The sequence below is a fragment of the Corvus cornix genome, chromosome 1A, assembly GCF_000738735.6.
Source record: "Corvus cornix cornix isolate S_Up_H32 chromosome 1A, ASM73873v5, whole genome shotgun sequence".
NCBI classification, from domain to species: domain Eukaryota; kingdom Metazoa; phylum Chordata; class Aves; order Passeriformes; family Corvidae; genus Corvus; species Corvus cornix.
In genome coordinates this window covers 69345399-69362130 of record NC_047057.1, presented here as the reverse complement: position 1 = coordinate 69362130, position 16732 = coordinate 69345399, and the positions used below count along the sequence as shown (strand labels likewise).

At 39.1% G+C, this 16732-nt stretch overlaps 1 protein-coding gene across 18 annotated transcripts in view; it reads left to right on the top strand.

Moving 5' to 3' along the window:
* Positions 1 to 16732, top strand: part of PLEKHA5 (pleckstrin homology domain containing A5) — a 162038-nt gene that overhangs the window by 89362 nt on the left and 55944 nt on the right. For all 18 annotated transcript variants that reach the window (XM_039570454.1, XM_039570448.1, XM_039570451.1 and 15 more), the window contains 4 exons: positions 4021 to 4104; positions 5069 to 5189; positions 11491 to 11595; positions 15042 to 15114. In XM_039570454.1, the coding sequence (XP_039426388.1) occupies positions 5082 to 5189; positions 11491 to 11595; positions 15042 to 15114 (286 nt within the window). In that variant the 5' untranslated portion in view covers positions 4021 to 4104; positions 5069 to 5081. The remainder of the gene's footprint in view (positions 1 to 4020; positions 4105 to 5068; positions 5190 to 11490; positions 11596 to 15041; positions 15115 to 16732) is intronic.

The following is a 16732-nucleotide window of genomic DNA, read 5'->3' as shown; positions in this document are numbered from 1 at the left end:
AGTAAAATAATCCTGTCTCCTAAAGAGATTAAGAGTCTCAAAGGATGGAAAGGAGAAAGAGAGTAGATAAGAAGGCAAATAACATGAGTCAAATTCAAGGTTACTGTCAACTTCTAACTGAACAGGATAAATCCTTTTGCTCTCAGGGCTTGTCCATGTGCCAGAACTAAAATACCTTATTAATGATGCTAAAGCTTGCAGTTTTCAGAGGAAAGAATTGTAAAGGAGAAGTTTGAAAATTCTGTAGAAAAGAAAAGGGGTCGGGTTGGTGCTATTAGGTTGGTATCAGTTGTCTTGCACTGAGATAGCTAAAAATGGACCTTCCACCCCTGGGAGGCTATTTTGGTGTGGTTAGGGCTGTGTGTTTTCTTATTTATTGTTGGTTTGGTTTAGTTTGGTTTTGATTCATTTATGGCAGGTATCAAACCACTGCTGGAATCAAGCATAGAATATTATCTTCATCCATGCCAAGAACTATCCTTTATTTTGCATTGAAATGCTCATCTCATGTCATCTTAGTGTCATTTCTGAAGCCCAGCACATTCCAGTAGCAATTATTAATGAGGAATAGTTTGTGGCACTTACCAAGTCTGGAGAATATGCTCATGAGTAGTAATGAAATACACAGGGAATTTTTTCCTGTCTTTGTCTCTCTTATGCCATTAATATGGATCCTAAAATAGTAAGGATCAGTTATGGCCTTCAGAAAAAGTGCAGAAGACTTTGTGTATGGTTATCCTGTGTTCTCAAAACACAGGAAAAACTGGAAGGAGGAGGCTGTATCTCTGCATAAGTAAAAGGAACACACTGGCTTCTATCTGGCTGTATCAAAGTGAATCACTCTCTTTCCACATAATAAAAGTACAGACACATAAATATGCAGAGTTGAAACTTTGAATTACACATTGGACTTGGTATAAAGTTGAAATTAGAGTTCTCATTAAAAAAAACTCTCAGTTTTTTGCTTTATTTCCCCTGAGATTTATTGATGATGTATAGGTAATAGTATAATAATTGAAATTCCAAGTGTATGTGTGTGTACCCAGAAATTTATGGATAGCTGAACAACTGTCTAAACTGGATGTTGAAGACTGTGAATACCAAATTGTAGCTTGAATAGAGTTGAATAAAACTCTGTGCTCTGCAAGATGGAGTTTAAAACAAATGCCTTAAGCTACTGTTATGTGGGAGGGTTATGACAATAATTATCAAGCTTCGCTACACCTTGTGCAAGTATTTAGAGGAGTCTTGTCAAAATACCAGCTAAATTACTGCCAAAAATGCAGTAATTAGATGAGTAATGAAAAAGTTTTCAAATGGAAGTATTTAAAATCTATTCATCCTGTTAGACATATTTACAGTCATCACTCTTAGTTGCACAAGCTGAATTTCCAGTGTTCACTTGTGAGATGTCACTTGTGTCTAAGATGAAGGCAAAGAAAAGCCTGTTTTTTCCTTTGCCTTGCCCTTTTAGAAGGAAGTGATTATGCAGATCTAGAAGGAAAGTACTGTATAATCCACAGGAACATGGTTCATGTCTGTGATATGTTTTCTGCCTTTTTTATGTAATCCCAACTACCTCCTGTACATCTCAACATCTGTGTGAGCAGTGAGGAAAACCGTGTTTTCCTCAAGGATTTTTTGGTGGTTTTGCAATGCTAACTTGATACATGACTCAAACCTGAAGCAAAATATTCTTGAATATTGCTGTCTTTGCTCTCCTCTCTCACTTTTCTGCCCTCTCCCTTATTTCTCTCCTGGTTTTGCATGGCTTCCCCACTGCAGTCTTTCAATATTGGCCTCTTCCTGTATCATCAGTGAGGTGCACTCACACAAAACATGGGATGTGCCTCCTCTTGGGTGGGCCTGAGTATTGATGGTCCCTGAGCAGAAGTCCTGATCCACTTATTTCTACATTTATGGATGTCAGCTGACTGTGACCTGTCAAGGTTTAATGCAAACAAGAAAGCAATGTTTTGGCAAAGCTTTTTTGGCCAGCTCATCTCCGTAGGTTTTGTTTGTTTTTTTCACTTTGGTGTGAGAGTTTCTGAAACGTCAGAGGGGAAAAAAAAAGAAAGTTTCTGGAAGGGAAGAAAAAGAGGGATCACAAAAGAAAAAACACCCAACCAAATAAACCTGGATGCTTCCTCAGGAATGTTTTGAATCTGAATTCTCTTTAATCTGGGCCACTTTCCTTGAGAGGCATTGTATGACCACGGCAATTAGAAATGGCACAGACTGTCCTCGGAGTGTCTCTTTCCTGTCTCCTCATTGTAATTGATACATTTCTAAAACAACAGCTTCTTCAGGAGCTAAACTTAGAACTATCTGCTGAATTTAGTACAAAGATAAAGTAATGGAAATGGCTAGCTCGTTCAGTAAGCTGTAACACAGTCTCTCCATTTAGGCATCAGTAGGTTTTTAAAATCCCAGTAGAGGAAGTGCAAAGAATTGGGTTACCTTTCTAGTCTTGCACTCTAGGTTTATGAAGGCTTATCCATTCATTCACCATGAAAGTAATGTGGATTTTTTATTCGGCTTTTGTTTGGAGGCAGCTTTTAATCAATAACGCTCTAAAATTGCAAATTGTTATGGTTCAAAGAATTTTATTTTAAAAGTGGAGAATATTAAGATAGGCTTGTTAAATTGAGGTTGTTTTTACAAAGCAAGAAGGGTGGAAGGCGTGACGTTCGTGAGATGAGCTGTGCTTCATAGTTTTGAAAGATCAGATGGTTAAGTGAGTAGGCAGTAGGTGTTAAGGATAAAGTGCCTGTGATCTGGAGATCATCTAGTCCAAAGCCTCTGCTAAAGCAGGCTCACCTACAGCAGAGTGCACAGGGTTTTGTCCAGCCAGGTTTTGAATCTCTCTAGAGGAGACTCCACAGCCTCTCTGGGCAGCCTGTTCCAGTGCTCAGTCACTCTCACAGTACTTTTTCCTCATATTCAGGTGGAACTGGCTGTGCTTCAGTTTGTGCCCCTCGTCCTGTCGCTGGGCACCACTAAAGAGAGCCTGGCCCTCTGTTCTTGTCAATCACCCTTCAGATAGGTGGATGCATTGATAAGATCATCTTTCTCCAGGCTGACCAAAGCTTCCTCAGTCCTTCCTCACAGGAGAGATGCTCCAGTCCCCTCATCATCTCCATAGCCCTGCGCCTCTTCAGTAGCTCCTTGTCTTTCTTGAACTGAAGAGCCCAGAACCAGCCCTCCCTTTCTCTTCCTTCCCTTCAGAGGCTGGAGGACTCAAATCCAAACATTTCTTTCTTGCACAGCAGCAGCTGATAGTTGTTGAATTTGGGCAATTTCTGCCAAGCTGTGGGAGCCACTGCGATCTATCAGGATCTGCAGTTCAGGGGAATGAGATAATGCCAAGTGAGCATTTTTAGGCCGCTGAGGGTGAAGCTCAGCCTCCCTGCCACTGCAGGGTACTTCAGAGCAGCACCCTGAATTAAAAAGCCACCTGCAAAAGTAGAACTGTGATTGCAACCCCCTCACTCTTATTCCAGTCACTGAGTATTTTTCTGTAATATTGGAAATTTTAAACTAGTATCTTCATGTGCTGAGGATGAAGACAACTGCTTTTACAGTGGTGTTACTTTATCCTTACAGAGCAGTTGTATGTGTCTCATGTTTAACTTGTCCCTGTCCAGCTGAAATCCTGTTTATGAATACATAAAGTCATAGCTGAAGTGAATTATCTATGTTCATATATGGACTAAAAACACTTTTACTTCTGTAGTTTTTAAAATTCAAAGTGGTTACCAACCCAGTACCAGTGTTTTCTGTCTCTTTTCAGTGTGTTAATGAAGATTTTTCAATACTAGTTCTCATCCTTTTTCTTAGTATATATATGTGTATATATATATATATATGCATTTGTGAGTGTTTACACGTATGTTGTTGTGTGCCATAATGAAATATTCTTAATTGTTTTCACTGTACTGATACATTTGATGTACTGGATTTACATCGAGCTGGAAAAACAAAACATTATTTCCTAATACTTTTATCTCTTTTTCACAGTCATAATGAACGAAAAGTAACCTGCAAACATCCAGTAACAGGACAGCCTTCGCAGGACAACTGTATTTTTGTTGTGAATGAGCAGTAAGTGACTTCTGTTTGACTCTATAAAACACAGGTTTTAAAGGCCATTAATAGTGAAGTAAGATTCAGTGATTACTAGTGGCAATATTTTTTCCAAGTCAGATCAACATGTAGATAGTTTTACTTGTTTAAATTACTTGAAAGTAATGATAAATATTTTATGCTAACTTTTAAGATATAAACATAGCCCAAATTAGTTCTATGATAGAAATGCATCATATTTATGCACTTTATGAATTTCCACTTGTCACTTTAGTTTTTCTGTAATTTTAGTAAATGACCTAGATATTATATAACAATCAAATAAACTTCCAGAAAGGGATACATTTTATAATCACTTAGGGACAATCACAAGCTGTTAATCTATAATGTTTTGCCTCATAGTTTCTCCTCAGCTGGTTATTTCCTTGGCCAGTTGGGACACTTCCTGAATCATTGGATAATAACTTGGATTTGCTGTCTTTGCATTGGTTTGTAGAATACACAGCAATGCAAGAAGCTCTGCACGGAGCGCATACCTGACCTCAAGACTTTGTTGGTGTCTGGGTTCTGGGTGTCCTACTCACCACCATTGCTGCAACACGTTACACGGTGGCTCAAGTGAAAACCATCAGAACTGGCCAAATTTCACAAATGTGCCTGTTCTCACCAAAGTGGGGCAAAGCCATATGGGATCTCTGGAAAGCATTTCTTCCCATTTCCATCTCACGCTCATACCTGTCTTTTTCCCTCCCACCAACACCTTGCACTAATAGAGAAATTCTATTTTTAAACAACATCTTAAAATTCATCTATAATAGATTTGAGTTTAGAACACAATGCAGGTAACTCTGCAGTGAAGTTTGAATTGCTTTCAAATTGGAAAAGTAGGACACAGGCTGTACAAGGCTACATCTAGGGGTGCTTTTTATTAGCAGTCTGCACACACAGCATGTTCTAGTGCTATTACATATTCTATTTTCAGGACTGCTGCAGCAATGTCATCTGAAGAAAAGAAGGAGCGACCAGTAAGCATGATATGTGAAGCAACTAACTATAATCTGACATCAGATTATGCTGCTCATCCAATGAGCCCTGTGGGCAGAGTAAGTCTTTATGTCCAATAAATTAGAACTGAAATAATTCAGTTATTCCAGAAGGTAGTAGACAGTGCTATGTGTTAGTATTCCACTGAAAGAAAGAAGCAAAGCTTATATATTTTTCAGGGCACTTGACTGCTTCCACGTTTAATTTGGAAACTGAAGTGTCTGAAACAAATTGTCACTGTAGTTGTAATTTCCATCAGGTATCTCAGATTTTATGACTTGCACGTACTTAAATTGTCTACAGAACCTGACCTTTCTGATCGGTGTGAACAGCAAAAACCTTGAGTGACTGATGAGGCATCTGGGCCAGCATTGTTACAGAAATTGCTCCATCACAAACAATTGCCTGGATGTCTCCAGGTAAAACAGAGAGAGTTGGAATTGTGGGTAAGAAGGAGTTGTGAGAGAGGTGGGAGGTGACCCTGTGCTAAACAGCAGGGGAATGATTTCCTGCCATTGGACCAGAAGTAGAAGTCCTGCCTTCCTAGGAAAATTCCTGGTAAATGTTCAGGAGAATCCTAGGGTCACCTTAATTTGTGTTTTGCTTCTCCATTCACCCAGTTTCTCAGGAGGTGAAGGTAAATGCCCAGATGTTCTTATCAACTTTTAAGTTTATCGGATGAAGCTGATGAGCCTATTGTCTGTTTGGGGTTTTTTTTGTTTTATTTTCAACTTTCCTGAGAGATAAGTGCACTTGCTACAAAATCAAGAAGTGTCTTAAGTTTCCTAAGAGACCAAGATAGCAGCTTTGATCAGTGACGACAGGCAAGAGCTGTCATCTCTTCTACCCAGTAGTTAAGAGCTAAACAAGGGGGAAAAAACCCTATACTTTAGCTAGTCATTGAAAATTTTAACCCTGAGAAGTGCTTTTTCAGCAGATTAATCCAGCCTGCAAGGGAAAAATAAACTTTAGAATGTGTTCTAACTGAGGAAATTCCGTAATGTCAGAAACTTGGATTGAAATAATTGACTTACCATGTGGTAAGAAACATTGCAGGGTTCCTTTAAGTGCATTTTGGAGACTTTTTTTGTTTTACATACCTCACGAGACAGGCAGGATCCTTGACCTACATTAGAAAACTGTTATTTAATGAGAAAAATGTCTTAATCTATTAATGTTGCTGGGGGGAAAAATAGAGAGTCACAGATGTATTATAAACAGTAACAAAATCCATCTCAACTTTCATATGATCATGTGTAAGTCCATGCAGGAAAACCAGTTTCAAGTACAACAAACTAGAAAACTGCCAAACAACAGCAAAAAATAAACTCAAAACTGGCTAAGCCCTAAAACAACTAAGCAAGCAAAAAACCCAAGGTAATTTCTTGATAGAGTCGTAATAATGATGTAGAATGCAGTAATTAGAAAGCTAGTTCTCTTGAAATTCATTTTCTAGGAAGCAATCTCAGGTTAAATATGCAAAATTAATTACAATTTAGGAGCATGTGTCTTACATTTTTCACACTTCTCTTTCAAAAGAGTAGTTGAAAATGCCCTTTAGCCTAGTGTTTGTTCCATAGTCTTCTAGAATGAAATTGAGATTTCTGTGGCCCACTTAGTGATTACTTTTACTTTCATTGATTAATGACACTTTAGTTCCCTGTGAAAATAATATTTTGAAAAAACAGGCTGTTGTTCTACTTTTCATTCCTCCTGTTCTAGTTATTTAAATGCACTTAAAATATTAATGTGATTATTGTGGCTGTATGTGTAATTACTGCCCATCAGTTTTCAGGTGTGAATTTGTCTGAATTAGTGCAACACCATTTAAAAAGTGTTGATTTTGGGAGGTGAATGCTGGCAAAGTATAACCACAGCTAATATCAGTCTGCCTTTTCTGGCAGCTATTCAAGGCTAAGGAGTTGAATCATTTCTAAAGATGCCTATATAGAAATGGCCCATGGGTTGTACCTGGATACAAAACTGATTTTCTTCTGTGTTTTTACTCAAACATGTCTTCAAACAGTAGAGCCTGAAATTCTTGGCTGTCTTACTAGCTTTTGAATATAATATGTAGAGGCCTGGTATATTACAGCACAATAAAACAGGAAAAAAATGTTGGTGAGGGAAGTTACAGAGAATTAATTACAGAGGAGAAGGATGCTTTGTGTGGTTGCCAAACCAATTTTTTTAGGTGGTTTTTGTTCTCAGAGATAACTCATGAACACACCTGATACTGGCATGTAATGAGGAATGGAAAAAAAGTTTGGGGTACAGCTAAAGTTTCAGACAGTTGAGGGGTACAGAAGAAGGTTCTTCCTGCCATTAACATTAATTGATCCCAGATAGATAGGGAACTTGGAGAAGTTTCTATTTTGTGTCAGAAAGACTCTCTGGAGTCTAATACTGGGGCTAATATGAGGTGAGGCAAAAATCAGTTGCTGCCCAGTAAAAGTCTTAATTCCAGTCTTGCTTTCCCACTGTATACATGATGGGGGGCCAAATAACACACTGCAGCTCTGTTAAGTGCTGCTTGTTTCCTGTTAGCTTGAAGCATATTTCCAAACATGGAGCCACTAGCACAGACCCCTGGCTGTGAAAAAGGTCTAGGCAGGCTTCAGACTGCTACAGAAGTATATATGTAGAATGAAGAAATTGTTTTAGTAGTTGTCTTTTTTTTTTATCTTATCTTTCTTCCTGCTGTTAAAATCACTACCTAGACAAACAGGATTATGTGTCCTGAATTGCTTTTTAATGTGTAAAGTCAGTCATATTACCAGTCACCCTCCACATTTCAGATTTGCTGCTCTTCACTGCTGTCCTGATTATCAGCAGAATAAGGTGAACAATTTTCTCCCAGGAAGTGGTGTGCAGTGTTAGCCCAGGACAGCTGCTGAGGAATTCCTGGTGACTCCACTACAGCTGGGATGTTTCCCAGTGCTCATTAATATTAATCAGTTTGTTTATAGGTATTTCAAGCCAGTCCAGCTTTGAATGGCTGCTCTAGGTGTAGCCATACAGGTCTGCTCAGATTCCAGGAGATTTTGGATCAATAGTCATGGGGTTCATTAGCAAACAGCACGGTGAGCAGGAGCAGTGTGAAGGGCAGTACAGCTCAGAGCTGAACATCCCTACTGTGTTTTTGTGGTTTATATTCAGACTGTCCAGTAGTGCTCCTTGTGCATCTTCTATTTTAGCCTCGCCTAAATGAAATCCAGTTTGCTTTATTATGCAAACCAAAGCACACTAAGAGGGAATGATTGGGAGATTTGCTTCAAGAGTAACCTCCTGGTCCAAGGGGAAATGCTGAGGCACAAACCCACCCAGCTCATGGACGACTGCAGCACTGGAAGGCACCGAAATTGCCTATAAAATCCAGAAAGTAGCATCATGTTGTTCTGTGGTTTGGAAGATAATGTAAGCCTTGAAGACTGGCAACATATTTTTAAACTGAAGTTGAAAGTAACAAAGATACAGATTTGTACTCTCTGAGTTGACATGGAAAAAATTTCCTTATTAGCAAGGTTCTCAACCTATGTTTTTCAAATATACATGCAATACATTTAATGTTAATTAATTCCTTTTCTGCTAGTTCTGAAGCTGGGGAAGAAGCCTCACATAAATCCTGTGTTTTTCTACCAGCTAAGCAGAGAGAAAAGATACTTGCAGGGTGATGAAATGTGCAGCCCCAGATGCTGACTGGTCTGTTACCCAGAGTTCAAAACCCTGCTGGTGTTTGTTTTTTCAGTTTTGGAAAACAGTGAATATCACTGGCTGGACTTCTTGGCTTCTTTCCCAGTACTGGATTTGTGCAGGGTTCTTCCCATAGGTGCTGATTTTGGAGGCATCTGAGTTGCTGGGACTGTGCCTTAGAATGCATCAGATGTGACTCTAAGTACCAGGTGTGACTCGAAGTTTGCTTGCTTTTTTACCTTCTACGCCTTCCAACAAGTGATTAGTAGTTGGATCATTCATTCACTATCCTCTTTTTCTCTTTTCCTTCTCCAGAAGCTGGAGCTGGGCAATATGTCCTGTATTTTTTTGTGCTGTGGGGTAAAAAGTACTTGAAACCTTCAGTTCTTTTTTTTTTTTTTTTTTCTGTCTTCCTATGTCCACACAGATAATTAGTTATGTCTGAGAGACCACAGGATGACCAGGGATCGCAGGCATAACAAGTGGAGGAGGTGATCTGGAGTCTGAGAACTCATAATTAGTTTATATATGCACCTACAGTATTTCAATATCCCAAAATACTCATTGTCTTAAGGTTCAGAATTTGTTGTGAAGTTATTCTCTTTATGCAGTGTGTGGTAAAATAATTACAAGTCATCTGAAGTGTTCCCTGTATTAACTAAAATTAGAAAACACTTGTGATGCTGCATTTAATTAAAGGAAGTTTGTATTCACAGTTGGTAGGATGTAACCCACTAAAACTCTGCTGTTAGCTCAGTGAAATTGGAGTCAATATGGGTTTTTATCAGACCTACCTTAGAGAGGGTTGTCTAAATTATCTGAATTTGTTAGACTTGACATAAGTGGTTGGTTGTCTTCAGAAGCATCCTTAATGCCATAGCTGTTTTTACAAGTATAGGAATTCTGGAGCACTCTTGAGAGGTTTTGAACTTTGAATGCCTAATATTAGAGTAGGTATGAGTGTTAAATTATTTCTGATCAAAGTGTTAGCACAGCTTTTGTGTGATATGCCAATAGAGCAGTCACACAGGTTAACAGAGAGAGATTAGTTCACTTTATGACTGGATTGTTGTATGTTCTTTGTTATGTATTCCTTCTTCACAGCTGGGTGTCATAACTCTCTTGGCTTCTTGCAAATCTTGGTCCATTTTGCACTGATAGAATTTTTCAGAAGAAAATGTGGAAGTTTTTGACATTTATTCTTAATTAGGTTTTCAATTGCTTGCTCTGTCTTGCTTTTCAGAACTGAGTCAAATTTCCGTATCTCCAAGGGAAATTAAAAGCACTCTGATTGTTTTTATATTCCCTCGTGATTCTTGCAAGAAGGAAATACAAAACGTCCTTGTTTCATTGTGTTGTAGACTCTAGGCAAGCACACATAGTTTTTGTAATGTTATTAGGTTTTTTTTGCCAAGCAATGTTGTATTCTTCAGTTAATGGCATCATTGACAGATGCTCCTCATCATTTTAAATGAAGTTTTCAGTTCATGATTTTTTTAACCTGCTGCCGGATTCTCTCTGAAGCACATGTAAAACCCAACTTAGTTCTGTGATGTGTGTTGAGAAAATTTCCATACAGAGACCCCACACCCTCATTTGCAACAAAACCTGGGTGTTTGTTTAGCATTCCTCCTTTGGGAATTTTGCATAACCTCATGATTAGTCTCAGTAGTAGAGATAGGGAAGCTGAAACACAGGATTGTATTGTCTCAATTCAAATGGTGGATTTGAAGCAGAGATGAGAATGTAGCTTTAAAAATTCACTTGAACTTTACTTCTGCACGGGAGTGTACTTTGCTCTATCACATCTCCTGGTCTCTGAGGCACCAATTCTTACAGAATTTAAAACACAAGTAAATGTTCGGCTCGTTTAGTTGCAGAACAAACTTTATAAATGTAGGCTGAGAAGAATGAAGTGTGAATTGGCAAAGCACTGCAGGTTTCTTTGTATCTTTTCCAATTTCTTTTGGTTATTCAAGTAGAAGGATGAAATCTAAAATGGTTTATTTTTCCTCCTTCTCTTAATCGTGTGTGATGATTACAAGATTGTAAAAAGTGTAAGCAACAGCTGATGTGACCTCTGGAGTTTCATGGAAAGGTTTCTAAGTTGACTTCAGTGCAAGCAAGTAAAATAATGAGTATTCAAACCAACCAAGAGATCACAGAACAAAGAAAGAATACTAAAAAATCAGTATATTTTAGGAAAGGGGGAATTATATCTTGTTGGAGTCTGAACAAGTTTTCATGTGTTAGGTCAGTGTTGGAAGCAGGAAAGAGTAGAATTGCTTGCCCAGGTGATGTAATTTTTCATAGCTAATAATAGTTCTGTGAGTTTACCTCTTCCTACAGCTCAGTAGGCATTCTACCTACCTTAGAAGAAGGTCAGATATGTATTTGGTTGGGTTTTTTCCTGTTAAAAAAACCCCCAAAATACCTTTAAGTACTTGTCTTGGGATTTATCTTTATATTCTCTGCAGAAGAAAAGAATGAAATGCTGAAACCAGCAGAACCATCACAATAATTACCTAAAAAAAAGAATACAGTTGGTGTTCTGCAGTTCCCCAGAGGAACACATAGAAGAAAAAGATCTTAAAGAAAACAAAAGCGTTTTGATTTTTCTACAGTTATTGGTGTCATGGTTTCTTTAACGTGTTCCATTCAATTTAGACATCGCGATCTTCAAAGAAGGTTCATAATTTTGGAAAGAGATCGAACTCCATAAAGAGAAATCCTAATGCACCAGTTGTCAGACGAGGCTGGCTCTACAAACAGGTACTCTGCCCCTCTTCACCCCCTTCTTTTTTTTTCCTCTAATGTGTGTAGCACAAAAGACAACCACTTCTATAAAATACGATAGCAATAGCAGAGTGAAGCCATAAACTGGGGTCTTCAGTTAATTAACTACTTATTGGTTATCAGTCTGATACAAATAAGGCCATCAGACAAGTGAACACTGATAGATTATATATACATGATTCTCTCTAAAAAATCTAAGCAGGTGTTGGTAGTAAATAGCTGATTTAATTTCAGGCATGTCAAGATCGTGGGACAAGGGTGTATGACCCAGAGTATGGGTGTTTTTTAAGTTTCTTTTGTTAGACTCTTTTTCTTTTTTCTAAAAATAGTATTTCAATTAAACAATTGTAAGTGAAGCCATTTCTTCATATATTTCACATAGGTATTTCTATTTTCTTAATTCAAAGATAATCATCTTAAAACCAGAGATTATTTTAGGTTTTCCTGTGGAGTGTAAACTAATCTGAAGTATGTGCTCTGTAGTACTGTGACAGTGTTCTAGCCTGCTGTAGATTTGCTATTCTGCAATACCAGACTACCCTTGCTCTTTATTGGTTTGCAGGAATTCAGAGTGCAGTAGCTTGATCAAAAAAACTGAACAACAAAACCCATTAGGCCATAATAAGAATCTATTTTTCAAATCCACCAAGAACCCTGTAAGAACTTGTCATTTAAACTCAGCTGAGACAAATGTGTGTATGTAATTTTGATCTACGTTGTCATTTACTGTGCCTACTCAGATAGACTGGAATGACCTACACAGATTTCTGGGTGCTGGTGATGAGTCAGTTTTTAAAAACTACTCTCAGATAATAAGATCCAGAAGTGTGTTTTTAGTGGAAGATTTTCCCAGGTTTAGACAATGCTGTGGCCTCTACTGTCATTCAACGTTGAGAGTGAAAAATTCTCACAAAAGGTGAGAGATTTTGTTGCTGTGTTTTGGGGCACAGAATCACACAGTTGTCTTGGTTGGAAGGGACCTCATGATGATCTAGCACAACCTCCCCTGCTCAAGCAGGCTCAGCTTGAGTATGCTGAGCTGGAAGGGACCCAGTCAGGATCATTGAGTCCAGCTCCTGGCCCTGCACAGGACACCCCCAGAATCACACCATATGCTTGAGAGTCTTGGACAGGACTTTGTGCAGCTGGGCTTTGAATATCCTCACAGATAAAGACTGCACCACAACCTCTCTGGCAACTTGTGATGGTATTTGACCATTCTCACAGTAAAGAAGTTTACCTCTGCTCTTTTGTGTCCGTTGTTTGTTTTCTTGTCCTTGGCAAAAGTGTGGCTCCACATTCTTTACAGTCTTTCATCAGATATTTATATACACTCATAAGATGCCTCCTGAGCTGCTCTCTCCCCAGACTGAACAGTCCCAGCTCTCTCACCCTGTTTTCATATGAAAGATGCTCCAATCCCCCAGTCATCTCTGTGGCCCTTTGCTGGGTTCACTCCAGTATGTTCACGTTTCTCTTGTTCCAGTGAGACCAGTGCTGAACAGCACTCCAGCCAGACCTCTGTAGTGCTGAGCAGGGAGGAAGGATGTCCTCCCTCCAGCTGTTGGCAGCACTGCTAATGCAGTCTGGGATGCTGCTGCCTTTCTTTGCCACGAGGGTGCATTCCTGGCTCATGATGGTGCATGGGGTTATTCCTCTCCAGATGGAGGACTGAGCATTTCCCTCTGTTGAACTTCAAGAGATCCTTCTCTGCCCAATTTCCCAGCCTGTCGAGGTCCCTCTGAATGACAGAACAACCATCGGGAGTATGAGCCATGCCTCATAACTCTTGTTATCTGCAGACTTGCTGAGGGTGAGCTCTGTGCAGCTCATTAATGGAGTTGTTAAATTGTCTTGGCCACAGTATCGACCCCTGGGGCAGACCATGAGGCACTGGCCGCCCACTCCCTGGGCCTGGCACTTCAGCCAGTTTTTAATCCAGTTGGAGATGGTTTATGTGGTAAACAATTTGAATGCTGTGATGTTTGATTGGTGTTTGTAAGAAAATGTGCTGCTGGATATTTATTGCCATGTTGTGGTAGTCATTGAAAGCCAATTTAGTCAAGAGTTTTATCAACAGGTATGGTCTTCAAAAATTTACAGTGAAAGCTTCTGCAGGTTTCTTTCTGATAGTAAGATAATGTTTATGTAGTCACAGAGACTGGCAATTTTTGTTTCATTCAGGGTGTGCTGTCTCTGTGCACGTAAGGACCTTCTTCTGTCATTTTTCTGATAATTTTTTAAGTCCAGAGCCAGCTCCCTTTCTGGAAGATGTTTGAAGTGAACATACATTTTCTGAATAACATTTCCTTGCTAATGCTTGGTTTATCCTTTCTTCTTCTTTCAGCTCATTTCCCCCACCCCAAAAAGAGCAGAGCTTGAAATATGAGGCTAAAAATTATCCTGGCTTTTCTTGGGTGGGGGAACTGCCCGAAAAATTAACCCACCCCACAGTTTGTCATCACAGAATCCCTCTTCTTCATTGTCACAAAAGCTATTTACTACAAGAATATTGCTAATTCACACATACTTTTCTTCTTGGAACAGATTAACATATTTATTAAATCAGATTCTACCTGGATGTGTGTGCTGCAAGGCTCTGGCTTATTTACACTGCAGTAGTGGTGGCAGTCTTTCATTCTGAGTTGTGTGGTGTAAATTGGTTATAAGCATAAAAGAAAATTAAATTGCTGTAGGAATAAACTTTATTTAGGAAAGAAATTTGCTCTAGATATATGAGTGGTAGTAGAAGACAAAGTTCAACAGAGAGTTTCTTCAGACAACAAAGGAGGATGTACCTGAAATACTATCTTGCTCTTTAAGGAAAAAAAAGCTTTTTTTTTAATTAGTTAAACGGTAGGTTGTAATCTTTAGCATGCCTGGAAAAAAGGAGGCTCAGAGCAGGCCTTCCTACTCTCTACAGCTGCCTGAGAGGAGATTGTAGTGAGGTGGGGGCTGGTCTCTTCTCCCAGGTGACAAGTGGCAAGACAAAAGGAAATAGCCTCAAGTTTTACATTGGATATGAGCAGAAAATTCTTCACCAGAAGGATTGTCAGGCATTGGAACTGGCTGTCCAGGGAAGTGGTGGGGTCACAACCCTGAAGTATAATTAGATGTGTCAGTGTGGCACTTGGGGACATGGTTTAGTGGTGGACTTGGCAGTGCTGGGTAGCAGCTGGACTCAGTGATCTAAATGGCCTTTTCCAACCTAAACTGTTCTGTGATTCTCTGTTAACTTCAGGCTTCCTGGGTTACAGTCTTTGTTTGCAGCGACAGGTCAGGATGAGAAGTCAAATACTTAAAATAGCCAAGAAAATGAGCTACCAGCACACACAGCCCAGCTGTGCAGTGCCTGGTTCACTCTGTGAACCATTGCTGCCACCAGTCTGAGGGTTCTGACTCGATCACTGTGATTCATGCAGGATAGCACTGGAATGAAGCTGTGGAAGAAGAGGTGGTTTGTGCTCTCAGATCTGTGTCTCTTCTATTACAGAGGTAAGTTCAGCTCCTGAGAGCTTCATTTGCTAATTTTGCTGGAAGCAGATGAATTTTGACACACCACTCAAATGTAAGAAATAAGCTGCTGCTTAACTTAATGGATTAAAATGGTTGTATAGCTGTCAATATCCAGGCCTGCTAGTCTTACCTTTTTTTTTTTCTTTCTTTCTTTCTTTCTTTCTTTCTTTCTTAATTACCACTTTCACATAATTGCTTCCTGCCTGCCAGGCTATGCTCAAAGGGCAAACCCATTCACAGCCACCTCTGTTACTTAATTCTGGGTTGTGGTTTTCTCACAGCTTCTGTTGCTAGAACTAAGTATGCCAGGTTAAATCTGATTTTTCATGCAAATTAAGCAGCTGAAATGGGGACGGGGAAGGGATTTAGTGCAGGGGAGCTGAAACTCTGCCTTTAGAATGATAAAGAAGATATATATGCCTTTGGGAACTCTAATCAGTGTTCATGAATGCTTATAAAATGAAATGTTGTCCAATTCCATGTGAGTAGAAGTCTCTGCTGTATTTGGAACAAAAGAATCTGTGAGTAACCTCATGTAGCTAGATTAGACTTATTTTACATGGAAAAAATTAGCTGCTTCTCATTCTAGTCTGGAGTTATGTGTGTTAGTGATCCCTTCACCATTGCAGATCATGAACTGTAGTGCTCCTGAGGAGATAAAACATATAGGACTTGGGCGTAGGGAAACACAGACAATCCTGAAATAAAGTGTACGACCATATTAGTTTAAAGGAGGCTGAGAATGAAGAGGATTGTAAAGCATGGCAGAATAGAAGAGTGTAAACAGGGCCATCTGCAGCCTTAACTGTGGGTGAAGGGTAGCAAAGGGTTTCAGTTTGGGGTGAAACTTCAGAGTTGGTAGAACTGGTGCTGATGCTGGTGATGCTGCAAGCAGAGACTGATGAAGTTAAAATGGTGTTCTCTGAAAGTACAGCATGGATCCAGTCAAAGACAAACCAGGTCTGAAACATAAAAGCTCTGTTTGCAACTGGTTTAGCTAACAAATTCTGAATTATTCAAATACAATAATTAGACTTTGCTTCTCTATCCCAAGTGGTACACATAGTTGGATAAACCCCTGGTGAGTCAAAAATCAGGCTAAAATTTCAGTCATGGAGGCATCGACTGACTGATTCAGTTACACTGTGGTTACCTAAGTGGTCATTATATACTCTGTGCTTTTTACAGGCTTATTTTAAACACATCTTCAGGCTTCTTCTTCAAAAAGTTGTGAAGAAAGTGCTACATTATTGCTGCCTTAAGAACAGATTAAATTGAATGTAAGCACTGCACAGGAAGTTTGTCAAAATAAAAAAAGCAATAAGCAAAACCAACAACAAATAAATATAAATTGCTCCATAACCTTAGTTTTATTTTCTACATGTTAATCTGCCCAACAAGCTGAAATACAAGCAGAATAACCTGAATTGTTTATGTGATAGATGTAGCTTTTAGCTATCACTCACTAGAAAGTAGTTAAAGCTGTTAAAATGGAATTAAACCTGTGCAGTGAGAGTCCAAAATATATTAGAGGTGGCTGCTAAAATACAAGAAGCTTTTACACTAAACTTTTTATGTTTCTGTTAACTCTGTCTCA